The 27,508-nt window shown below is 46.6% G+C and overlaps 1 protein-coding gene across 1 annotated transcript in view; it reads right to left on the bottom strand.

Annotated features, from left to right (window-relative positions):
• SLC38A10 (solute carrier family 38 member 10) overlaps positions 1-27,508 on the bottom strand; it is a 90,386-nt gene that overhangs the window by 6,329 nt on the left and 56,549 nt on the right. Inside the window, exons 11-14 of the mRNA XM_015408758.1 lie at positions 23,291-23,447; positions 8,727-8,894; positions 8,156-8,557; positions 6,903-7,004 (exon numbers count right to left, since the gene is read on the bottom strand). Of these exons, the coding sequence (XP_015264244.1) occupies positions 6,903-7,004; positions 8,156-8,557; positions 8,727-8,894; positions 23,291-23,447 (829 nt within the window). The remainder of the gene's footprint in view (positions 1-6,902; positions 7,005-8,155; positions 8,558-8,726; positions 8,895-23,290; positions 23,448-27,508) is intronic.

The raw sequence follows: 27,508 nt of genomic DNA, 5'->3' as shown, positions 1-27,508 counted from the left end.
CAAGGGTGGCCATCCAGATGTGTTTCGGTAGGAGTGGCATAATCTGCTGTAAGGACACCATGCGGAAGCGATGGTAGGTTACAAAACAGTTCAGTGCCCTTAGATCTAAAATGGGTCGAACACCTCCATCTCTCTTCGGGACTGTGAAGTATCAGGAATAAAATCCCGTCCCATGGAGGTGTGGTGGTACCTGCTCGATGGCTCCCTTCTGCAGAAGGACGGACACCTCTTCCAGGAGAGGTGGGGAAGGGGGTGTGGAGACGACGACAGGAGTAATGGGATTCTGGTGGAATTGGATACAGTAGCCTCGGGTCAAGATGGAGAGCACCCATTCGTCCGAGGTGATGTGACACCAAGTATGAAGGAAGGGTGATAGACGGGTTTGAATTGACTCGGTGACAGGGAAGTTAAAAGCTCTGCTTGGAGGGTTTGACCTGTTTGGTACGAGAAGATTGTTGCCCAGATCCAAACCTCGGTTTTTGGTAGGGAGGTTTTTTACCTCCCGAAGACGTACGAGGTCTCCATTGTCTGTCTGGAGACTGACAATTTGGCGCACGCCTCTGCCAAGACCATGACCAGGTACGGGGACGGTATTGTTGTCTCGCAGAGGGTGACACTCCTAGAGCTCGAGAATCCATTATGCTCTTGTCTAATTCTTGGATTGTGGAATCAGTAGTGGTGTTGAAGAGGCCAAGGCCATCAAACGGAAGATCTTCAACATAAGACCTGGTATCCAAAGGGAGAGTCGTATTACGGAGCCAGGAATGCCTCCGCAGTGCTATAGCAGAGGCCATCGTACTGGAAGATGCATCTAGGGCATGCTTTGAAGTGTTGATCTGCTGCTTTGCCAACACCATGCCCTCCTTTTGAATGACTCTAGCTGCCTGAAGCTTGTCTTCTGGGAGGTGGGTCAATAGTTCAGAGAACCTTTCCCAGAGAGTATATTGATACCTGCTCATGCAGGCCAGATAGTTAGTGGTTTTGACACGTAATGCTCCCTGACTAAGGTTTCTCCCATGGTGCCTTTGTAGCTTGCAAAAGGACAGTGGACATGGGTAATGCCAGAGTGGAAGATGTATCGAGCTGGACAATGTCAAAAAATTGCATCCGTCACCTGCGGGTGTTGCTGAAAGACAGAGAGGCCTAGGGAATGGGCCATTCTATTAACAAGATCTGTGTATGACGTGAGATTGTCGGATGGGGAGATGGGCAAATCATCAGCGACAGCTTGATTAGGAGACTTATGATCAGGGGAGGTATGAGCCTTGGATGCTTCAGTATCGGAATTGTCTTCCATTGAATCGGAGGACTCCTGGTGTGGCATTTGGACAGGAGTGTCCTGTTGACCAGTTAAAGGTCTCGGTGGAACGACAGGGGTGGAAACGAGTGGGGTTTGGACTACCTGAGGGTTGGGAGGACAACTGTGATCCAAGTTATGCTGGGAAGGATCGTCTGCAGGAGAACGAGAGAGAGATGCTGAAGGTCTCGACCTGTAGGGCGATCTCGATCTATGAGCAGAGTGGGATGAATATCGATCCCAGTAGGAATAGCCCGCCGGAGTCAACCATGGCAAGGATGGTGGATAAGCCCCATACAGATACCTCATCTGTCGTTGATCCCAAGACAGAGGTGGTGGCGGGGGTACGAAGACTCGCGGGGATCGACTTCTTGACCGTGGACGTCTTGGAGGCAGCCTGTCTTTGAGAGGAGCCTGTATAATCTTGGTTGTCGATATCGACAGATTGAGTGTGCAGACATGGAGGGTGACGCTGCGTGTCGCATGAAGCATATCTGTGCCAACGTGGATCGATGTCGGGAGCTTCCGATACCATCGACGACGGGGAAGGAGACAGAGAAGGCTCTGCATCCATTTGATGACTTATGAGCTCTACCGTTTCGATGTCGGAGTAAGGACGCTCCATTTGGTTGACAGGGGAGTCCAAGACATGGATGGTCGGTATCGGTGGAGGGGGTTGGGCCTCCGGTATCGATACTGTTGTTGGAGCGGGAGGCACTTTAGGGGCATCACCCAGTGCAGCCATCACTACTTTCCCCTTCTTTGCTGACTTAAGGGGTTTGGAAGAGCCCTTCTTTGTGGACGTTTGCTCCTTACTTGGCCTGAACTTCTTTTTCACCGGTGTGGAAGCGGAGGATTGCGTCTTCGATGCCGGAAGCTTCGGCGTCGGTTGGCCGATATCTGAGGCAGGCCTTGATGCTGGAGCTGTTGAGGTAGATGGTTTCTCAGCATCCATCGCTGAGGAAGGATGTAGGGCCGACTCAAGCAGGGCCACTTTATGGCACGCAGCTCTGTTTTTCCGGGTCTGGTTTGAAAACCGAGCACAGTGGCGACAAGATTCGGGTCAATGAGACTCTCCAAGACAAAGTATGCAAAGGGTACGACGGTCAGGAGGAGCAAGTTTACTACCGCAACCCTTGCACCTATTAAAAAAGTCCCACTTCTCCATAAAAACCAAAGTGAAGAAGAAAGAGGGGGGGGGGTAGCCCGAAGGCCCGACTGAGGTAAAGCGGCAACCTCCCCCTCAGCAGAAAATAAAGTTTTTTAAAAAGTTTTTGAAAGAACAACGAAGAAAAAGAATGAACTGAGGGGAAAAAATCCAAAGAGCCGTGAGGCAAAAAGCCAAAACACGCGAACTGATCAGACTGACAAAGAAAGAGGTCTTTCCAATGCGGCGGTAAGAAAGGAACTGGCGGGATGTCCGCGCCCACCTCTCTGGGCATGCGCGGTGGGGTTCCTGTGCATGCCTGAGGGACTGGGCACGAAAATCCGTTAAAGAGCTTGCTACAATGCCGATCAATCCAGTGCGTGCGCACTAGATCCCATGGGTGTGAAGCACAGAGACCACGTCGAAGATCTGCAGCACTGTGTTTTTGATCTCCAAATGCATCTTCAGCTCAAACTTAACCTGGCAAAGGGGGGGGGGAGGCTGCAGAATGAGTCACATGACAGCCTGCTTCCTCTCTTTGGACAAGTTCTATTTAGTGGGTCTGCTGTTGTCTACCCCCAGCTTTGCAGCTAGAATCTGGACTGCCTACCATCTGCTTCTTAGGCTCCTCCTACTTTCCATCCTCTCTGCTAAGGCATACACAGTAGCTGCACCTTGGCTGCAAGATGACAGCCAACATCCACTCCTCACTGGCAGTGACCAATGGGAAGGATTTGTTGTCCAGCTGCAGTCCAAAGAGTTAAGAGGCCATCTGAGTAATCACACGGCTCATTCTACAAGCACCTCCTCCCAGCAGCCTGAGACTGAACTGTGTATTAGGCCACGTCTGATCCAGGTTTAGTTTGCATATCTTGTTCCCCTGCAGCAATACTCCCATTTCTACTTGGCTAAAAGAACTGAGAGATCAGTTTTCTAACAGGTAGTGCTCCCATGTTCCTGCTCATTAACCTGTTATTCAAACGAGTGTCTTGGAGAACTGGCTTTCACCATGCATGGATGGTTCAAATTTGTTGAGGGAGGTGGCTCCTGTCATACTAGGTTGTCTAATTTTTTTTTTTAGAAAAATGGGCATGAGACCAGCTGTGGGAACAAGGCATGGTACAAACCCATCCACCCTTGCGGGCAACAAGACAGGTTGTGGGTGCTCTGTGAAAGGCAAGGAAGGCGCTGGCTTTGCTGCCTGCTCTGTATTGCCCCCCTCCCCCCTCTTGTGAGACTGTTTCAGGGAAGGTTTATCAGTAGATTTCTAGAATTAAAACTGTGTGATCTCAACCCTCTCCGGATGCTAGAGTGACTGCTACCCAATCACTCTCAAACCTAGAAGATCCCATAAAGTATCCCATGGAGTATGACTGCGACTACTCATTGGGGAAAGGTGCTCTACACCTGGTCAGAAGTTATTTCATATTTCTAGAATAGAACCATAGCACTGAAAGCAGACTCTAATACTAAACTCTCCTGGGCCCTGTCTCAAATTAAACTTATCTTGGCCTATGAGGCTGATATAATCAGGTAAAGAAATTCGTCTGGGGGGGTAAGGAAAAGACATGTTTCTATATAACATTTGAAATGTGTGCATTTGATGAGTGTGTGTTTCGCAACAGGCATGTGTTGCCCTAAAATGCATGGATTTGTTCACTAATGCCATGTGGTATGGCTTTAATTTTCATATGCGAGATACAGGAGCTCAACTTCGTTTGGAAGCCAAGCCTACACTCTCTTATCATGGGTGTGTACATGCAGCTTCTCAACGGGGCACTTTGCAAGTGTTTAAAGATATGTTTTATTTACCTTTAAATAAGTTCAATAGTCATGGGATAAAAGGACAAGTCCTTTTGTGGATCAAAAACTGGCTAATTAATAGAAAACAGAGAGTGAGTATAAATGGGAAATTTTCTCAGTGGAGGGTGCTAAGCAGTGGGGTACCGCAGGGATCAGTACTCAGTCCAATGCTTTTTAACTTGTTCATTAATGATCTGGAGTTGGGAGTAAACAGTGAAGTGGCTAAATTTGCAGATGACACAAAGTTGTTCAGGGTGGTGACAACCAGGGAGGATTGTGAGGCACTCCAAAGGGATCTGTTGAGGATGGGCGAGTGGGCATCAACGTGGCAAATGGGGTTCAATGTGGCCAAGTGCAAAGTGATGCAAATTGGAACCAAAAATCCAAAATATAAATACACAGTGATGGGGTCCGAACTGGCAGAGACTAACCAAGAGAGAGATCTTGGAGTCGTAGTACATAACTCAGTGAAAATGTCGAGACAGTGTGTGACTGCAATAAAAAAGCCCAACGCTATGCTGGGGATTATTAGGAAAGGAATTGAAAACAAATAAGCCAGTATCATAATGCCCCTGCATAAATTGATTGTGCAACCTCATTTGGAGTACTGTGTACAGTTCTGGTCAACACACCTCAAAAAAGATATTATAGCGTTGGAAAAAGTGCAGAAAAGGGCAACTCGAATGATAAAAGGGTTGGAACACTTTCCCTATGAAGAAAGTTTAAAGCGCTTGGGGCGCTTTAGCTTGGAGAAATGACGGCTGAGGGGTGACATGATCGAGGTTTATAAGTTTATGCATGGGATAGAGCAGGTAGAGAAAGAAGTACTTTTCTCCCTTTCTCACAATACAAGAACTCGTGGGCACTCAGTGAAATTGCTGAGCAGTCGGCTTAGAACAGATAAAAGGAAGTACTTCTTCACCCAAAGAGTGATTTACACATGGAATTCACTGCCACAGGAGGTGGCGGCGGCTTCAAGCATGGATGGCTTCAAGAGGGAATTAGATAAGCATATGGAGCAGAGGTCCATCAGTGGCTATTAGCCACAAGGTATAGGTAGGAACTCTCAGGTTGGGGCAAGTGATGCACTGTATTCTTGGTGCTTGGGGAGGGGGGCAACAGTGAGAGGACTTCTAGTGTCCTGGCCCCACTGGTGGACCTCCTGATGGCACCTGGTATTTTTGGCCACTGTGTGACAGAGTGTTGGACTGGATGGGCCATTGGCCTGATCCAACATTAGCTTTCTTTCCCAACACACTCAGCACATAATACTGCCATTAACCCTCAGGGCTCCTGCAACGATGAAAACTCCTGGCCATTCTAGGGAAAGGAACCTCTCTTATTCTAGAACATGAGCGCCCCATAGACTATCATGGATCTTGCTTTGTTGAAAGTCCTCATAATTTCCAAAAACTCTGTTTCAAGAGCAAAAGAGAGTACTGTTCAACCTACAGAGACTCATAGCATTACTTGCTTTTGAGGGATTAAATGTAAAGGTAATCACCACTAAAGCTGTGAGCTGCACACACAGGTCTGACCAAAGATTACCCAGTTGGTTTTGGAATTAGCTCCAAGTGCAGGCAGGGTTTGGACTGCTGAAATGGAAAAATCCTTCCCAGAAGGCATAAGGAGGTCCTCTGCAGAGAACCTCTTTCAGGTTAGAGACTTCAATGCAAGACAGTTGGTGGAAAAGAAACTGGTTTCTAGGAAGCCTGTCTCTCTAGCATCAGGCCTCTATGATGTCATCAAGCAGGGACCTTGGGACTGACAGAGCCTGAGGCAGTGCATTTTGGTGGAGCAAGAAAGAGCCCGTGCGGCTCAACAGCCATCTTTGCCTTGGTGGCCTTTAACGAACTGTAGGTAAAAGTGGAGGGGAAGGGGGATGGAGGCAGAGAGTGAAAAAACACGAGCCAGAACTCAGGACAAAGAAACATTATAGTCAAGGAAGAAGAGCAGCCCTTTCCAGGCAACCACAAGAGGTACTGCCTGTTTTGGCCTACGGAGGACACACCTTTCAGTGCAAGCTGGGAAGAAGTCTGGTCTCCTCTCCATTACAAGCAAGAGGCCCTTATGGAGCCTGGCACCTTCCCCTGGAAGTGCTATTGCTCTCACAACTGGTTTAGAAGAAGAAGTAAAAAGATTGGATTTATACCCCACCCTTCATTACCCAGAGGAGTCTCAGAGCGGCTTACAAACTCCTTTCCCTCCCTCTCCCCACAACACACACCCTGTGAGGTGGGTGGGGCTGAGAGAGCTCTGACAGAAACGGCTCTTTTTCAAGAACAGCTGTGCCAGAACTATGGCTTGCCCAAGGTCATCCAGCAGGTGTAAGTGGAGGAGTAGGGAATCAACCCGGTTCTCTCAGATTAGAGTCCGCACACCTAACCACTACACCAAACTGGCTAGAGGTGTGATGGGACTGTGGGGCTAGAGGTTTAGAGGTGTGATGGGACTGTGGTGCCCAGCTGGCCACAGCCTCCGATTACAGTCTCCGAAACATCAGGGCAAGATGACCTCTCTGCTTGCAGCACAGGAGTCTTGATTCAGTTGTTCCTTCTAACACAGAACTCTGCAGTTTGAGGTGGGCATATGCGCAAACAGGGAAGCAAGTGGGAAACTGTGGTGCTTGCACCTGCTTCCAAGGACAGAACTTACCCTCTAGCTTGTTGTCTGCATCCTCCTCTATATTACGGATTTCCCTCTGCTCAGGTTGGGCAGGTTCTGGCTGCTCTGGTGGCAGTGGCTCTTCCTTTTCACCTGCAAATGAGGGATAGACAGCTGTCACTGGATGAAGCAAGAAAAGTGAGAGGTGTTCTCGGCTTCCCCCTGCCTTGCCCTCAGCTCCGTATGCAGTTCCTGTCCAATCTGACGTCTGCAGGAGTAGGCATAAACATATTTAACACCATTAGAGCCTGCTGGGAACAAACTAGGGCTTGCTGCTCAAACTGAATAAAATACAAGTCCAGCCCCTACAGAACTTCTGCAGGGGGCACTTAACAATGTGACATCTGTCGAGCACTTTCAAACTCAAGACACAGCACCAGATGCAAGCAAACAACTGTGCAACAGATATCACAGGATCTGACCCTGCTAGGAGATTCACTGTCTTGCTTTTCCACAAGAAGCTGTGCAACTACTAGAGTTGCCAACTCCAGGAAATACTTGGACATTTGGGGCTGCAACCTGAGAAGGGCAGGGTTTGGGGAGGGGGAGGGCCTCATTGGGTTGGAACGCCATAGAGCTCAACCTCCAAAGCAGCCATTTTCTCCAGGGGAACTGATCCTGTCACCTGGAAATGAATTCTAATTCCAGGATATCTCCAGGCCCCACCTGGAGGTTGGCAACCCCAGCAATCACACACTGCTAGTTATAAGGAAACTTGGGCTGCAAACGAAAACAAGAGCCCCCCCCCCCAAGAATTGTTTACTGAAAGATTCTAAACCCCCTTGCATAAAAATACATATTTTATAAATGGCATTGTTACAGAAGCAATGTCTGTTTACTTCACTTGGGATGTAGAAACTGTGACGTTGCACTGTAAGAGAAGGCTTGATTTTATTTTTTCTTAAGCAAAGGAATGGGATAGTAAGAAGCAGGGCAAGAATCCGGTACACGAGAGGCACTGGAGTTGAAAGGTCACAGGCCAGGCAGCGAGAAGGAGCTGGCTGCTCATTGGGGAATGACTTTTAAGACTCTCCTGGCTGCAGGAACCTGGCTGTGCCTTCAGAAGCTCAGGATGGGCCTGGCTCAAGAATGAAAGTGCACCTGTAGCCAGTGGTATGGCAAGAATTCCATGACCTAAGCCAAATACTGCAACTCTTTGTATTTTAGCATGGAATCACAAAATCTCGGCAGCCCAAGGAATAAACAAATTTCTCCAGGAGCAGAAGGACAGTTGAAAAACGTACCAGGTTCATTCTCCTTCTCAACAGATTTCACTCCTTCCTTGGCACTGTCCTTCACATCCACAGCCTTGTCTCTCCTCCTATTGTGACTGTCCAGTTCCAAGTCTTTGTAAGGGGGCCGCTCATCCTCATGTGCAGCCACCTCTGGCACGGGCTTGGGGTCTTTCACAGGATGTTCCTTTAACTTTTCCTGGGCACTGTCTTCCTTTGCTTGTTCAGGAACTGGCTTAGGCTGTGCCTGCTCCTTCTCCAGCACAGGTTTCCCCTCTACCACGACATCCTTGTGGGCTGGTGGATGTTTCTCTTCTTCAGGCTCCTCATGGTCCTGACCCTCATCCACCACCACCTTATCATGTGGCACTGGTGGCTCATGGCGGTGGGCTTCTCCTACAGGGAGAGCAATGCCTACAGGGGAAGAAAGGAGACCAATGGGACTTGCAATCTTTTATCTGGCTGTAGACTAAAGTAAACAAGAACTAGAAACAGGAAGACATGTAGAATTGGCTTAATCTCCTTGCGGAGGCCACCAGTGTGTTCTCCACCTTCAGAACTCCCAATCGTAACGCAATACTACCTTGATCAGGCCGGTCCAGCTGCACTTCCTCCTTCAGTTTTTCCTTCTCATCTCTCTTGGGGACATCAATGGGAACCCTGATCTGCGGCTGTTCCATTTCTTCTTTCTCATTCTCTGCTCTGGGCTTGTCACGGTTATCACCCACTTTTTCCACTGCTAGGTTCTGGTCTGAAAAGCATGGACACCATCTACATATTATATAGGAGAACTACACCTGGCTCTCCCACCCTCTCTTTAAAAAAAACGAAATTCAGCTATCAATTTGATTTGCATTGTGGTGCTAGGGTTGAAATCCTTTACCCACAACAATACTGTTGCCCAATGTAAATCACACTTCCCTAAGCTGCTATGGGGCAAACTGCATCCTGAAGGAGAGACGAACAAGGTCCAAGGAAAGGGTTAAGCAGCCCCTTCCCCAGCACCTCTTCTCCCTGCAGCCGCATTTCATTTGAAAAAAGAATAAACATCAGGGAAATCCGATCACAGATTTCCCTCTTCGATGCACCCTTCAAAACTAATACCGCAGTTTGGGGACATGTGGCCACTAGATGGCAGCATTGCTCTTGCTTATTTGCATTCCATAGCAAGGGTGGGACTATCACACATGCAAGGCCAAAGGCATTCATTTCCCTGGTAGGGATAACAAGCAAGAGTGAACATATTAGGGGGTCGGCTGCAAGGAAAGGGCAGAGGCTGCAGGTGAGAGAATCTAGAAAAGGCAACGAGGAGGGAAAGGACCAAAAGAGTCCGGAAGGCCATGGCAGAGAAGCAGCAGATAAGAGCCTCCTCATTTCCATCTCCTTCTACAGAAGCAACAACATCTCTTGAAGAGACCTGGGCAAAGAACAGACTAGATGGTTGAACAAAGGAGGACAGAGCTTCAGGCTTTTCCAATGAATGACATCCTACTTTCAAGCAAGTGGGAGAGTGTCCCTGCCTGCTCTCTAGAGGCAGGGAAGCATGTGGGGCACAGCCACCTTACTGGCAGCGGCTCTTGCCGAACCACTGCCTCACTACACCCTCCAGTGTTGTCCCATGAAAGCAGCGGATATTTTTACAACGGAGATGTCGGGAAAGAGCAAACAGATGAGATCTTGTTTCCTACATTACTAGGGTCCTCTATTATGGAGGAGCCTGACGGAAGTTTCTTTGCAAGAGAAACAGAGCAGCTCAAACTGTTCCCTCACTTCGGGAAGCTGAAATCACACCAAGTACTTCCTGCACAGTTAAGTCTGAAATAGTCATTTTCACACTTTCATGAACACCTCCCTCCACCTTGTCCCATTCTCACTCTCCTCCTCCTGAGAATCAACTCTGCCTACGGCTGCCCTCCCTCACAGGGGGAGGTGCTCTCCAGGAGGCAGAAGGCACTTGGAGAGGAAGGGAGGAGGCAGGAAACACCCGCGAGGGTGCCACGAGCCTCTGGGGTGATGGAAAAGCTGGCCCAGGTACAAGAGGAAGTCAAGCAATGTGGAGTAATGGTTAGTAGAAACCAAGGGGGGGAAAACACTGAACCTAACAATGAACTCCAAAACCAAGCAAAGGTTAGTGAAAACCAATATTAAAACCTTTCCATAAAAGATTAAAAAGCGGTACATGTATTTATTAATAATAATAACAAATTTTAAAACATATATAGAGGCCCATTTACAACCAGTGTATATAAAATATAACAATATCAAGGGCTTACAAAGTTGACCTTACGCGTTTCGGCCAAATAGGCCTTCCTCAGAGGTCATACATATGTGGCAAGATGGTTAATAATTATTTTCACATAAACACAATCAGAAATATATACAAAGTATAGATTCAATGAGGACCATAAAGTAAATTGTTCAAAAGTAAAATCACCAGGCACAAGGTAAATATGCACATAAGACCTTTAAAGTGCATTCACTAGCCCAGTGATTATAAACTTGTGGTCCAAAAATTTCCTTCTTTGATTGTGTTGCCACAGCATTCATAAGTAAAAAGCAGTGCTTTTCAAAGAAGGCCTCTATATATGTTTTAAAATTTGTTATTATTATTAATAAATACATGTACCTCTTTTTATCTTTTATGGAAAGGTTTTAATATTGGCCCTCCTTTTCACTAACCTTTGCTTGGTTTTGGAATAATGGTTAGTGTCAGGACTAGGGAAAGGTAAGCCAAAGTTCAAATCCCCTCTCAGCTTACGCACCTCAATGGGTGACTTGCATCAGTCACTCTCTCTCAGTCCAACCTACTTTGTGGTCTGGATAAAACGGGGGAGGGGGAGGATAGCGCATGCTGTTGTGAGCGGTGTGAAGGCAGAGTGGGATAAAATAATGCAAATAGATGGGGAAGAGATATAGAAAAACGGGGCTTTGTTTGTAAGAGGGAATCTGGTTCCTTCTCCCTCATCCCTAAGGAAATGGACAGAGATGTGTTTGTGGATGCATGCATATACGAAGATACTTGACTACACGTGCACTGATTGCTGTGGCGTGAGTTCTATGCCAAGAAAGCTGGATTCTACAACAGGCATAAACCACATGAAGCAAACTTTTAATGATATTAACAATGTCTAACCCACCTTTCAACTTTAAAAAGCTTCAAGGCAGCTAGCAAAATAAGATAAACAGTAAAAAACCCAAAAGCTTTAAAACAGAAGTTAAACAAAAATTATCAAAAACTGGCAGAGCAACACAAAGACAGTAAGCAATATGAAAACAACTCAACCATCAAATGCCTGGAAGAATAAAAATGTCTTAACTTGGTGCCTGAAAGCTAACAGATAAGGCACGATTCAGACATCTGTGGGATGGGAATTTCCATAGAAAAGGTCCTCACCCAAGTCAACACCAGTTTAACTTCAGAAACGGGGCGGAAACACCTGGTAATGTGCTTCTGAATTTATTACCAAAAGATGAGCATTTTCATTTGGGAACACACCATTCCTTTGGCTATCCTGGTCCAAAGTATTTGGAGCTCGAAAGGTTGTGGCAATGACTCTGAAGTCTAATTGGAAAAACTTTTTAATTCTAGCACAGTGAGGTCCAACCAGACAGTCCCTGTCCATAGGTTCTGTTCTAGAGGTGCCACAGCAAATGTGCCAGCCTGCACTTGGTCCTAGCATGGGTGCACAACCCAGTAAACAAATCATATAGGAGCTCTTTTTGCATAATTTATTCTGATTCTGCTAGCCATGAGAGGGGGCAAGGAATTATAAAAAGTACTCATATCCTGTCTATTTGCAGAGATCCTGGTTGACCCGCTTGTAAGAGTCAACTGACAGAGGGAGAGGCCTGTGATTGAACTCCAGTGAACTTTTTTGGGGGGGAAGTGAAAAGCAATCATTGGTATGGGGAGAAACCAGGGCTGTGGCACTGGGAGGGAACTTTTTTAAAAACAACAACAGGGCTTTTCATGGTCTAAATTGCCCCCTCCATTGCAGCTGCTATATGTACCACAGGGGAAAGCATACAGGCACCACGAGGCACAGACTACAGAGATCTAAATGAAGAAAATGGCACGAGGAAAAAAGTTAAGCATCCCTCCCTCAACACTCCCTCCCAACGTGATTCCCTCCCCCATGACTGCTTTAAGTTTAAAAGAAAATAGGGAGAGAGGCTATATCTGATTTCTTGCTGTCTCACTGAGGTAGCTACTTGTGTCTGGGGGATTCACATAATTGAGCACTCCCCATAACCCCCCCCCCCTTTAAATTTTGCCAGGTCTCATGATAATTAGACAAGACGTTTTCATAGGAGGCCTTTCTACTTCAGCCCTCACAGCTCAGATACAGTTGTGCCACCTCATAGAGAACTAGGCCTTAGGCAACAGGAATCAGTGGTCAAAGCCATGGCACAATAAGGGGGAAAGTATCTGGCAAGGCACACAGTGGAAAGGCTGCTTGCTCGGAGGAACAGACTGCTGTGGCTGCTCTCTCTGCTCTGCAGTCTGGAATCGTATCTTTACCCTTACAGAGTTCCAGATGCTAACAAAATGGATGAGAGGAACCAAAAATATACAAGATAGCTAGAAATTGTCCAGAATGGTGTGGCTTCAGGATCGCCGGGGTATTGTCTGCAACACTACTGGCCCCTTGGCAAGGCTAAATCAGCAAAACCAGCCTGGAAAGAGCTTGTGGGTCAGGTGACACAGGCAGAATCTGAAGATGACTGACTTTTCGGAGCCCAGCATGAGTTACTCAAGAGATCCCGACTTCACTGCTTAGAGCAGAAAAAACAGGCAGTTCGGCCACCCTTGATACGCAGCAGCTTTCACGGCAGCCATGAAGAGCTATAAAAGAGGCAACAGGCGTCCCCATACGCACAAGACTCGCACACTACAGGAGCAAGCCCAAAATATTTTGTGCAATATCCCGCCTCTGTAGATGTTTTCCCAACCTCTTTTTGCTCTTATGTGAGACCAGCACGATTTGCCATTGATCCTTCTAGAGGGCTTTGTAACTGCACAGTGGAAGAACGCTGCAATTTCAGCTGCACACGACTCAGGGGAGTTGTGAAACAGAAGAAATGCTCCAGGACTGGAGCCTGGCATGGCAACTTGCCCAGAACATGGGTGAATCTTTGCCCTAGAGCACAGTGCCCTTCTGCTGCAGGAGATCCTAGAGATTTAAACCCTGGCTCCAAGTCAAGGCCTCTGTTAACATACTGTAGGTCAAGGGGTGAAGTAATAACATCAGCCTCCCCCACCACAAGGTGTCAGATGCTGCAGGTCATACCTCTTGCATGCTCTGTTGTGTTAAGCAGAAACTCAGCTCACATTCCCCATGGAACTGCAGAAAGAGGACCTCTAAGGCTCTTCTAAAGCACTCTGCTTTCTTCAACCTGAAAGCCCAACTTCAGCAGTCAGAATACGTTATGCAAATAGAGCTCAAATGGCTGCATTTCCATACTTTCTTCTGGTCAAGCAGTTTGTCAGCTTTCCTCCCCTGCCTACTCAACATAAAGCTGGTGAAAGTACAACAATGTCTGGACTGCAACAGAAGTGACTGGCAAGAGGACAGGCACGGGAAGTCATAGGGCGGAAGCAGAGGTCATGCAGAGAACAGGAGCCTGGCTCTCTTATCTCAGGAAGCCATGGCTCAGTAAGTCTCAAGGGATGAGGACCACTTTGCACAGGACACTTTTCTTATTACAGATGCCACCATGTATGAAAACACCCTGTCATCCTTTAATTACATGTACACGTTTGGAAGCTGCTGTAAACTGCTACTATGGCTGTGCCAACTTCTACGCAGCACATCATTTGCAAATGCAGCAGTGTCTGTCCCCCCCCACCACCACCTTCACCCATCTTAGAAAAACATCACATATGAAACAGGTACTGCCAACAACTTTCCAAGTTTTCTTCCACCATCGTAACATTTACAAACAAGAGCAGATTGGAGCAAATATCAAGTTAACTAACCTGCCTGGAATGTTGGCACCCGTGCTGACTGCAAAGATGTTCTCCGCTCCTCCCTCCTCCCCCAAATCCTGATTAGGTCCAACTTTGGAGACGCTTACATTGCAGCTGCAAAGCCAGAGGTTTAGATATAAGCTTGCTCGTTACATTCCAGGCTGATAAACACAACTGTGGCATTAATAAATTAACACCACAGAGACTCCCAACTTATCAGAAGAGAATAGAAAGGGAAAAGAAACACAAAATGTGCAGTATCTTTTCTATTTTTCACGGTCCGGCTGCAGTTTAGCCAAGGAACTGATACAAAATAAACCTGTTGGCTGTCCAACATTCCAGAGGAAGGGAAAGACCCAAGGTCTTTGGGAGACAGTCAAATTCCTAGAAGAGGGTCCTCCACAGTAAGGGCTGACTCAAGGTTGGCCAGCAAGCTGCAAATTTATATTACACACACACAGTGCAAAACAAAAGGGGAGAAAGAGATAAAAATCTCCACTCTGTAATAAGACAGAGTTGCCTCTAAGCCGTCATTTTCTCAGCAGGAAGCAAAATTAAGTTCATCATCAGGGCGTGAATTAATGGCCTCTCATGCTGCTTGGAAATCTATAAGGGGCTGTATGTGGTTTGCAGAGAACCATTTTGCCCAGGATGTGTAATAATCGCTGAAACTGTAGAGTCACCCTTGTGGTCCCTTTGGATAATGTTACAGTAATGCTGTGCCTCTTAATGTTTTATGAGGGGTGCTGGGCTTAACAGGAAAAGGCGAAGAGGCAGTAAAAGCTTCTTGGCTTACAAAAACAACAAGAAAAAAAATATCTTGGAGCTAAAGAGTTGGGCAGGCAAAGGGGGGGGGGTCCCAACATTGGGAGGAAGCCCAAGCCCTGATGACTGAACAATGGTGTGCACAGAGCCAACCCAAGCTAATCGGACTCCCCTGCCTGCATTAGGACATGGGTGAGGAAGGGACATTTCTCACAGGTTTCTGAAGCATCCACTTTTGTTTTTAATGGTACACTATCAGTCTCTCTGGGCTGTAATAAAATCTCATCATTAGCAACCCTAAAAGCTTTTCCTACCCCCTCTCCAAGAATCTGACTAGGAGAGCAGCCATGCGCCCAGAAAAACACGGCTTTGCACTAACTTTTGCCCACCACACCTGCCGCATTACAGCCAGTTCTAATTCGGAGGGAGACACGTGATAAAATGTCCCTCTTTGGGGCCTGTACGACTGCAGAATGTATGCAAGCAGCCCCACCAGGTCAACATCTCCCCAGGTGACAAAAGCAGACCCTGTTATGCTGCTGGCTAGAGGTCAGAGAGCAAAAAAAGGTTTTTGGTTCTGTTTGTTCCTGGAAAGGCTTCTTTTCCCTTTCCTTTCTGTTTCCTGTTGTTATTTCTTTGGCTTAATAAGGTCAAAACTTTGCTTGTTGTGGTGTGTGAGCTCTTGCCTGGTGCACAACTTGAAGAGCATCAGCGAGATGTTAGCTGGGAAAACTCTTGTGTAGTGGAAATTTTTAAATAAATAATTAAAACCTCCCTCCAGCTCAAAACTGATCATTCTTCATAAAACCGGGAAGCAACAGAACACATGTGTGTGTGTGTGGGGGGAGAATTAAGGCAATGGCCGTGGCCAGGATGATAAGCAGATCATCATTTGCAGTGCAAAGTATTTTAGGGTCAGGAGAAACTTGGTAAATGGGTGTGTGTGTGTGAGGAAACATACATTTACCCAGCCTTATAATGTGAATCCCAAAGGATCTAAAACATCAGGACATGTGTCAGAGATTGAAGTGTGTGTCTCAAAACGAGGTTTGGCAGAACTCTGCTGCCTTGGTCAGCCTAGAGTCACACTTTCGATTGCCAACTGGACACAACTGAGCATAGTACAGTGGTCAGAGTGTCAAAACAGAATGGAGAAGAGTCGAGTTCATATCCCCACTCAACAGAGAAGCTCACTGGGTGACCAGCACTCTCTGAGCCCAGCCCTACCTCGCACAATTGTGGTGAGGAGGATAAAATGGAAGAGGGGAGAACTACAAACACCACCCTGAGCTCCTTGGGGGAAAGGGCAGCAGTTTAAAAGTGTAGGTAAGATACAGCATTTCTTTCCACTAGAGGGAGATTACAGCTGCAAATGGGTTCTGTTTTGAATATCTACCTCCACTGCTATCGCTAGACTAAGAGTAGTTCCATAAAGACCTGATACGTTCCTAAAAGAGACATCAGTGCAGGCATGTCTGCTGTAAAAAATATCTCCCAGATTTTGATAGTGTCACCTCTCAATGACCACTGTCGCTGCTATTCACATTTTTCCCAAGGATTAAATTTTATACATATTTCACTCAGCACAGATTTGGGGGAAAGGAGATCATCTATCCACATGCTTCTGTGCTGTTAAAGTTCCACCCACCAGCTCAATGTGCTCACAGAAGATGGGAATATTAACCTATACTAAAGGTACACTGAAACTAGTAGCAGACCATTCAGATGGGGTCCTGGCAGAGGGATTAAGAGATCAAAGGGGCCCCTAATGCCCCCAGGGATGTATGGCACAGAGGAGACTTTTTGAAAAATAAACTTGAAGTACTCAAGCAAGCAAGCCAGCCCCTACATAACAGACAAAAATTTTTAAAAACCCAAACAATTTTGGCAGGGAGGAGGGGAAGAAACATCTTCCCCTCAAGAGCTTTTACCAGTGTAAACACAAGGCACTGATCCTGCCCAGTGCTTATGCCATTGGTGGCTGCATTTCATTGTTATCTTCAGTGCTTCTTAGACACTGGAAGGAGAGAAAGACCTACTCAAATTAGGACAAGCAGCTTTAAACAAAACACCCCACAGCCAAGTCTTTGCATGTGTGAGCACAAACATGAGACTGCCAATAGTTAGCAAAAAACCCTCCAACCTATAAAAATTAAAATTTCAGCAGTTCCAACAGTTCTGGATGGTGCAACCTGGAACAATGTCAACATGAGCTGTTAACTACTGAGACGCAGCCAAGACAAGGTGATAAAGATATTGGCACACACACTGGGGGGGGGGGCAAGGAATGCCAGAAAAAGAATGTGGAACATCCAATGTCTACCAAAGGCAATCACCTGAAAGTAGGTGGGAATTGGATGCATTCAGTAAAAAAGAAATTATGTAGAGATACTACAGAGTACATCAACTGCTACTTCTGGTTCATAAGATAGGAAGTGTTGGGTATGTCTGACAGGATCCAGCAGTTTGATGCTGCTTATGCAAGGGCTTTCCCAGCACCAACCCCAAGCCTAGGTGGCAGTCATCTGACATGCAACCTAGAGCCAGGAGTGAGGGGGGGGGGAACATCCACAGTGGAGCACTTTTCCAGATTCTGACCCCTAGTAGGCTCAGGAAGGTCATCATGTAATGCTGCTTGGCTGGCCCAGATCCTTGATGGTGTGTGGGCCAACAACCCAAACTCAAACCGCATTACACAGATCTCACAAAAAGGGGGATTGCAGATGGATCTGCCTGTGCTTGACCAGTCAGAATAAGGAGAAGGACCTTCCCAAGATCTGTAGACTGTAACCACAATAGCTTTTCACAAGGTTACTGAATGGCACCAGGGAAAGTAGTTCACTGCTTTCTCCTGATACACAGGCTGTAAAACCGAACCCCCCCCCCTCCAAAAAAAGGACAGCAGGACAATAGCTCCTTTTTCTGTGTCGCAGGAGCTATTAAAAGACTGCTCTCCCAAAGCGCTAGGGAGTGCTCCAGTGAGCCAAGCTGTTCCTGCAGCTATGAGAAGCTAAGGGAGGAACAGCACATCATCCACGTTCCAGACACAGCCTTGGATTCTCTTCTAAAGAATAACTCAGCAGCAGGGGCGGGGGGCGGGGGGGGGGAGAAGGCAGGTGTATCCAAAATGTGATGTGACCTCAGAAGCACATGCTGCATCCCCCCGTATTCCTCCCTCTAAACCCCCTTTGGCCAGCAAGCAACACAGATGCCAGGACTGCAGGCTCTGACTGATAACTGAAGATGATGGCCATGAGTGAGAGAGGCCAGCAGCCTGCGCAAGACACCAAGTGACAGCCAGGTCTCATCACACGTACAAACAGCGAATCTGAGTGGAGGGATCCAAAACGGCACAGCGGCGCTGCATCCAGGGCTTGGCTTGCTTAAATGACTCTGGAACTGCTTGGGACAGAAATAACGTGAATCAGGTCTTTGATACAGGCGCAGAGGGGTGGGAGTAGAGGAAGAAGGGGGGAAACCCCCCAAGCAATGATGTTCAAGTAAGGAGCTGAAAAAATATTACAAAATCTTAATCCGCCCAGGGAGACCTTCTGGGGGATGGGAAGATATCTTTCAAAAGCAGAAAGAAATTGCCTAATTAGATTTTTTTTAAAAAAAAAAAAATGGATAATTGCCTTCGTGTGCTTTCAAAGGCAGCTTAGCAACCTTTTAACATCCGTATGCACTGTGTGTAATGGCAGAGCCTTTCTGAAAGGGGTTTTATACCTTTCCCAAAGAGCAGCTGACAGTAAACCCTCAGCAATACAGATGGGGGCGTAATGGGCACTTGGGTGTCGTTAGTGAAAACACTATTCAAAGTTCGCTGGTCAATACGTGTTCACATAAAAGGGCAGCGTTCTAATATTCATAATCCCTGGACCCATGGGGCAGGGTTTTTAATGAAAGTCTGTACAGTTCTGGGCTCTGCAACATCAAAGAAGCCAATAAAAAAAGACCCTCCTAGTGTATGCTGACAGGCAAGAGGCATACAGCAAACCAGAATGGGGAAAGGCACAGTGTCGTTGCAGGGATTGCCTCAACAAGCCAATCCTTTAATTAAAGGGGGGTGGAGGTGGCCAGGAGGGGGAGGGGGGGCTCACAATCAGGAAAACACTAAAAAACAAACTGCACACTGCCTGACAAGAAAAGCCATGTGTTTCCGCAAGAGGCTCGTGCAAGAAATAAGAAACAGATGTGGGGGCTGAAGGAGGGTGCGCTGGTGAGAGCCCGGCAACCCTGCAGTCCATACATGCTTTGAATGACAGGATGCAGCTGCTGGGTGAAAGCCAGCCCCTCCTGAAGAATCAGCTGTAAGAGGGCGAAGGGTGTCATTCCAGACTGCAGGATTCCTTGGCAGTCAGTCTCACGAGGTACGGAGAACGGAAGCACTGGAAACAAGTGGTCTGTGACCAACTGTGGTTCCATGTCACTCCCATCATGCCTTGTGATTTTGCTTTACTGTTGTACTTCCTTCATAGGCAATTCTTCATTCTGTTTCCTACCATATGCGAATGAGAGAGTTTTGATAAGTGAGGCCCCAGTGAACCCAGGGGGACACTCCGCTCATGGTACTTCTTGAGAAGACTGAGGTCCTTTCTATTAAATTAGGAGCCGGTGACTGTCATCCCTGCTTCTGTCTCCTCAGGATTAGACTACTGCAATATGGTGTACGTGTGTCTGCCCTTGCAGTTTGGTGTAGAGGTTAGGGATGCGGACTCTAATCTGGGAGAACCAGGTTTGATTTCCCACGCCTCCACATGCAGCTGCTGGTGTGACCTTGGGTCAGTCACAAGTTCTTTCAGAGCTGTTATCGTACAAGCAGTTTCCGTCAGAGCTCTCTCCGCCCCACCTACCTCACAGGGTGTCTGTTGTGGGGAGGGGAAGGGAAAGGAGATTGTAAACTGCTCTGAGACTCCTTTGGGTAGTGAAGGGTGGGGTATAAATCCAATCTCTTCTTCTTCAATCTATTTACAAGATTTTGCTGATGCAGAATTGCAGTGACTTACCTCTTAACACTGCAATTCTGCATCAGCAAAATCTTGTAACAGGAGCTGCGGTGGCTCAAGTGGATAAGACGCTGAACTGCAGGCTGTGGAAGGTCGGTAGGTCAGCAGTTCGAGACCCGAGTGTGCCGCATGACGGAGGGAGCTCCCGTTTCTAGTTCCAGCTCCTGCCAACCTAGCAGTTCGAAAGCAAGAAATTGCAAGTAGATAAATAGGCACCACTTCGGTGGGAAGGTAACAGCGTTCCGTCCGCCTTGGTGTTTAGTCATGCCAGCCACATGACCACGGAAACGTCTTCGGACAGCACTGGCTCTTCGGCTTTGAAACGGAGATGAGCACCGCAACCCTAGAGTCGGATTCGACTGGCTGTCGAGCAAGGGAACCTTTACTTTTACCTTGCCTCTTAACAGGCAGGCTGCAACAGCACATTACATGGAGGTTCTGCTGTCTGCACTGGCTCCCTATTCTGTTCCAGATGCATTGCAGGGTGTTAGTTCTAATCCACAGAGCCTGAAGACTTATGACTGCCGAGATCGACTAAGGGTGCCCTCTGAGCAACACTGTTCCTGCACCAGGGACAGTCAACAAGGGCATGGGACGTTCTTGGTGGCTGTAGCTCAGTTACAGAACCCCGTCTCACCACAGGCATGCCAGATTTCCAACCTGGGCCTTCTGGGAAAAGATTCAATACTCACTGCTAAATTAGGAAAGGGTGGGGAAATTTCACACAGAACAAACTTATTCTGTTTTGCAGAATAAGATTTTGGGATCCCAACTTTGGGAAGGGCTTACACATCACACTCAGTAAATGGGACACCTACTTTGGAGAGAGTATTAACCCCATTCTTCTGCCATATCCACGTGTCTATGAACGACATTCACTCACGGCATAAACAGCAGGGGAGAAACTCAAATTAAGGGATGAAAGTGTTGCAGGGCCTGAGAACTGGGAGAGCTATCACAGCAGTCTGCAATGTAGATAAAAATTAGAAGGAAAGCTGGCAGATTTTGGTGCTCATATGCATGTCGATGCACACGGGGGAAAGGGATTACATGGCTGTTCTCCACAAACAAAGGGCGTGATTTGTCTCCCTCCAAGGCAGCTATTTTGCAATAATCCAAGAATGGACACCTTTTCAGCTCTCAGGGCTACATCATAAATATACCAAGAACTGGAAGGCTATAGCTAATTTTTATATTTCAACTGCATATAACTAACAATCTGCACACCAGTTTTATGAGTCTGGAAGATATCTAGGTACAGTCGGTGCACATGCTATCCCTATACCACCATATCCTTATGCTGAACTGGGTATCTTAAAACCTGACATACTTGATCCAGCCCTTTGAATTTTTAGCTAAAACTGACAAAAATCCTAAAAATTGTGTTTTAAAAAATGAGAAAAGGGGGGGGGGGAATTTCTTGGTATATTTTCTAAACGTATTGCTGCTACTATGAAGGCAAGCAACTTTTTAAACATGCGTAAACTGGGATCCTTAGCACCTTACAAGAGACACCAAGTGTCAATGCCAGCCAACACTTGGCAAAAGCCAGGCATGTGCAAGACTGAGTCCCAGATTCACTGTGCTGCAGTGAGGATGCTTCCCAGTTTTTTCCCCCCTCGGAAAGCAAAATACAGAGAAAAGGAGAGTGGAGCAGACCCCAAGAAATCTGTTGCAATTTTTAAAAAGTAATTTAGGCACATAAACCAGAGAGAGCCTCTTGAGAGCCACAAATGCTCTGAAACGATATAAGATTCTCCGATTCAACGGGATTAATTAAACCTATGAAGCTGCCTTTCCCCTAGTCGGACCACTGACCTATCCATTGCAGTGTTTTCTCCTCTGATGGACAGTAGCTCTCCGTGGTCTTTGGCAGGGAAAGGCCTTTTGCCAACAACTGTTAACAAAAATCTTTTAACCGGTGCCAGAGATTGAACCTGGGCTCTCCTACACACAACTCCCCACCACTGAACCATGGACCCTCCCCAATTAAATTCTGACCAGGTATTCCCTTCTCCAGGGCTGCGCTCTTACCTCAAAAAGGCCATCACAGAAGGCCTTACACAGCCATTCCAACTGCACCCCTTCACCCTGGACACTGCATGTTCTGGGGACAGGAAAGGTGTTCAGAAGCCACGGATAGCAAGAGGTGTGTGAAAGGCCAGCGGCTGCATTGGTGAGTGAAACCCAAGAGTGAATCTTACTGGCCAGGGCTCTAGCCACTCAGAAATGCTCCAAACCACAGCAGGGCCACAACGGACACCTCCGAGGGAATACGGGCCTGCCTTTACCTGCTTCCATCCTTAGCCTCCGCAAGGATACTTGAAGGCACTCTCACACATAATAGGTGGGAAAGGGGCGGGGGAGATAAGCACATGGGAATGGGACCTGGCCTGAGCAAAGGGCCAGCAGAGGGTCAGAAGACACCTGCCTGCAGGGGCCTGGGAGGTGGGGCTGCAGCTGCAGCAAGGCAGGCTAGGTCACCATGCCATCCACTGCCTTAGCAAACAAACAAACAAACAATAATGCAAACCAGGCAACAGAGCCGAGGCGTCATCACAGGCTTTTGTCAGGGTTGAAACTAACCCCAAATTTATATCCCAGATACAGAGAAAAGAGGGGGGGGGGAGCAGGCTCCCATAAATCTACATACTTCTTCGAACATGACGAGTGGGTCACCACTGAAACCTTGGAAAATACATCAGTAGAGAGGCTGGAAACCCAATATAATAGTGAAACACACAGTATATAGGTGAACACACAGAAATTAACTGTGCGTGGCATCAATACCAATTCCAAAAACCAATAATTAATAATAATAAACAAATAATTCATTTATAGACAAAAAATTAAACCATTTATACAATCTCCAAATCCTAAGCAAAATTATTCATACAACACCAATTCATAATCAGGGCATATAAATGGTTTATTTTTTTGTCTATAAATGAATTCTTTGTTTATTATTATTAATTATTGGTTTTTGGAACTGGTATTGATGAGAGGCAGGAAACAGCAGAGTGTTTGGGTGCTGGTGTCTTTCATACAGGTGGCCTGGACAGTGCCATCTCAAGAGGAGTGTTCATACAGAGAGGCTTTGCTGAAAGGGGACTGTGCAGTTCCTAACATGTTCACCAGAGGGCAGTATAAGCTGGGCCACTCTACCTAGCAAATCTCCCCCACAAAAGGACCAAAAAACATGCTGGTGCCCCATCTTGTACATTTCAAAGACAATCCCCAAGGAAAAACATGAAAGGACAGCCTTCAATCTTTGTGGAAACATGCCCTCTCTTTTTGGTTTGGTTTGTGGTTTGGCGTGGATTTGTCTGACATGGTACAAAAATACCTGAAGACATTTGATTCGGTCCTTTTGGAGTCAGGCGAGGCCAGGATCCGAATACATACCTGAGATTCTGACAGAGTCTGGATCCAGTATGTTCTTTATCCCTTCTGGCAGCTTGCCTGGTTCCACAGCTTCTATTTTTGCAGGGGTATCTTCCACTGCTGATAAGGTAGTGTAGGTACTAATGACCAGAACGCCCAAACCGATCCATAATATGATCTGGTACAAAGAATTTATTAGATCCCTTAATGCAAAGTACAAAAAAAAAAGGAAGAATGGAAAGAGAAAGATATGTAACAAAACTCCCCCCCAAAAAACTAGAGGCCTGCAGCCAAAGCTTAGCTAGATATTTTAAACCAATAGTCTTCATCTGTGCAGCTCCTGGCCACGTACATGTTCCCTCTCCCAGTTTTCCCTCCCCCTCCTCTAACTTCTACCCTTAACTTCTCATTCTTTTGGACCAGTTCTTATCCCAGCCTGGCTTTTGTTGTGTAGTTGCCTATTATCTTCTCAGGCCCCCCGTCTCTTCCTTTTCCAGGGGCCTTCCACCCCTTTTTTCTCCAAAGACCATCTGCCTTCCCTGTCCCTTTGTCACCTAAACACACAGCCAACAGCAGCCAGAGACCCTTCTTCCCACTGTGTAGACCTTCTGTGAAGTTGGGAAGCTCGACCATCCATGGGCAGAGGCTTCCTCATCATGACTACAAAAGCCCGAGTGCATTGCACTACTGGTGGACCTCCTGGTGGCACCTGGTATTTTTGGCCACTGTGAGACACAGAGTGTTGGACTGGATGGGCCATTGGCCTGATCCAACATGGGCTTCCCTTATGGTCTTATGATTACACCTCATTTAAATCATGCTTTGCTTTGTGTTCCCTAAAGTGAAAAATAAGTGAGCTTACGTGTGTCAATGGGGCCAAGGCACAGTAAAAATAAACTCCAGCTGCCTTGATTCAAAAGGAATCCCACATACTTGACTCTGGATTGTACCATAACATATAAATCTCCAGTGTATCAAATGTTTAAAAAACCAAATAAACCAATATCCAGTTTACAAGTGAGAGTCAACATTGGGCAACTACTTTCTTTGTAACAATTTGTTTCTCCCCCCTTCTATAATGGAGAAATATGGATACTTTGCTTACTAAGGTTACTAAATCAGATATAAAGGTTCTGGAAACCTGGGAGCTGCTGTCTCAGCAGTTTTATCCACTGGAACAACAAACAACTGCATACAGATCTGTAGAAACTTTCCATCAGGGTTTAGCTGGGCCTCTGTATAGTAAAAGCCTCTTCCCATATAGGAATTCTAGATAAACACTGTAATTTGATATAGCTTCTGCTACAGTCAACTAGACAACAAAAATGTTCACAGACATTTGGTGTGTGTGTGGGGGGAGAAGCGTGTGTAGCCCTCCCAGCACCTGAGGGCGTGTAGCAGTTGCTGAACAAGAGTGGTGTGGAAGTACATGGCTACAGGAATACACGATGCCGTCAGCTATGTTCTGGAAGCTTAAATGTACATGCACCTGACTGCATCCCATCTAGGTATCTTACACAGAATGCTACGTCAGATGCAATCTTGGATCGCACCTGGAACCACAAAAAGCTTCCCAGTGTCCTCAGGTGGTGGGGAAGCGTAAAAACAAGGGAACAATGTGTGCTAGTGACTCATAAACACAGCTACAGGCTAGAGGTATCACAACTATCAGAAGCAGGACTTCTCCAGGCACTGCCCTGCACTCCCACTACATGCATCCTGGCCCAATATATTGGTTCTCCAATGCCCTACTATTCATCTCTTCCACACTTACCACAATAATCCCTGCCCTATAATTCTGCGAGAAGAATTGGAAAGATTACAAAAATGTAAACAACAAAGTTACTTTGCACGACGGATTGCAGAATTTGGTTACAGAATTTGGGAGGTTTTCTGGCTTATAAACATTGCAGAAATATAGAGTTACTGGTCATTATAGCATAAGCTTCATTGCTTGCTCTGAAGACACACATATAGCATTTTGATTTAAGATACCTGTGGAAGTATCAGTAATTTATGTGGTATGGGTGTGTGTGCGATCAGCTGAGCAGATACACAGTAATAACAGATAAACAATGTGGGCATCAGGCACATTTGCCTCGCTCAAGCAGCCAGAGCTGCCAAGCTCCAAATGAAAAAAAGGTACTGGCAGAGAGACGAGCAAATGGATTGTTGGCTGACAGTGAAGGAGATTTAATTAAACTCTGATGTATTATTTTTACTTAGTTAATCACTGTAATTGTCACTGCAAGGGCTTTACACAGAACCAGGTCTGCATGTCAACGATGTCACTAATACAGGTGCTGGGAGAACCATGGTGCAAACCACGCCAGGATGGCTGGCCAAAAGGTGGCACAGAAGTCAGCAGGGAGGCAGAAAAGGGGTCATTAAGGCATAAATAAAGCCTCTGTTTTGTCCTTTCCCTCTTCAAAGGCATAGTAGATCAAGTGGAATCACTGTGTATCAGAACAGACTTAGACGTAATGTCGGGGGGGGGGGGAGAAAGTTACCTGTAGGAGATATGAGGGAATAGGCACCAATGCCTGAAAAGCGGCAGTGACTATCTTGCCACTCGCCCAGGAAAGAGGTATCGGAAAGATATTTTGCAGATGGAACTCCACTCTGCAGCTGCCCTCCACCACCACGGAAGGGTTCAAATGCTCATCAGAGGTGGAACAGCTGCATCTTTCATTGCTTGTCCACATCCCAACAAGACATACCTATGCCTACGGATGCATCAGATCTTGAGATGAGCAAGTCTACCACATGTGACATATGCGACAATCTGACGAAAAACACTTTCCCTCTTGAACGCTTATACCCAAAAAATCTTGGTATCAAAGGTGCTACTTGATTCACATTTACTGCTACCCTCTGAGACTATGAATGAATGGGGTATGAATGGGGTAGAAGGGAACAGGGCAAGCAGCAAATTTGTTTGCAGAGGACAACCTAGCATGAAGGCAGCCAACAATTAGTTATAGACCTTTCACAGAATTAGTTTCAAGCAGCAGCTTCTCACAGATTTGACTGGGGGAAAATAGGGAAAGCATCAAATCTGAACATTCTGCAATTTAAAAACTATGGGAAGAGACGATCCATCTACAAGGAGAAAATGGAAGATGCTTTTATTTTTATTTTTTATAATATATTTATTGGATTTTAATGCTTAGTCACACACAAACATATAAGACAACAAACAAATCCACATTGCAAATGCTTTCTTCGCACATCACATTAATCATATACTTTACTTATACCTAAATGAGTTATAAATTCCTAAAAGAGATTTCCATTACTTCACCTCACTAGTTATTCTGATCATAATACTTTTCAACTGAGATATTTCTGCTATAACTCCATTTCTCAAAATAGATTGTTAAGTAAATCACCCCTATATTTCTATTTATATCACTTGGTTTTTTCTACTTTTGAGATAGCATACTCAAATCATACAATCACCTGCCAATTACCCTACCTTTTACTTTAGTAATTCCTGTTAACTACCACACTAATTTCTAACATCAATACCCTTGCATATATAGTGAAATAACCAAAAATACTAACCTCAATCACTTTATATCATCACTAGCCGTAAAGCCCGTTGAGGAGGAATACAACGGGCCCTAGAAAGGTAGGGTTGGTGGGTGGGCCATGGAGAGAACAGGTCTAGCCACCATATTCCAGTGTATTGGTAGACCTGGTGTCTGGAGAACAGGCCTACCCACTCCATTCCACTGTATTGGTAGACCTGGTCTCTGGAAGTTTACCCACCGCATCCCACCACAGTAGTAGACCTGGCCTATTCAGTGGCACAACGGTCCTGATAGTGGAATGGGGTGGGTAGTCCTGTTCTCCAGAGGCCAGGTCTACCAGTATAGTGGAAGGGGTTGGGTAGACCTGGTCTCCAGACGCCAGGTCTACCCACATAGTGGTTTGTGGTGGGTAGACCTGGTCTCCAGAGCCCAGGTCTACCAATACGGTGAAAGGGGTTGGGTAGACCTGGTCTCCAGAGGCCAGGCCTACGAAGATAGTGGAAGGGGGTTGGTAGACCTGGTCACCGGAGGCCAGGTCTACCCACATAGTGGATTGGGGTGGGTAGACCTGGTCTCCAAAGGCCAGGTCTACCCAGACAGATAGGAAGGAAGTAAAAGAGGAGTGTTGGGGGGGAGAGGCGGGGGAGAGGAGGCCGCGGCCTTCTCTCGCCGGCCGGGGACTGGCGAGGGGGGGGAGAGGCGG

The sequence above is a fragment of the Gekko japonicus genome, unplaced genomic scaffold, assembly GCF_001447785.1.
Source record: "Gekko japonicus isolate JY-2015 unplaced genomic scaffold, Gekko_japonicus_V1.1 scaffold57, whole genome shotgun sequence".
Lineage (NCBI taxonomy): Eukaryota > Metazoa > Chordata > Lepidosauria > Squamata > Gekkonidae > Gekko > Gekko japonicus.
This window is presented reverse-complemented; position numbering and strand designations above follow the sequence as displayed.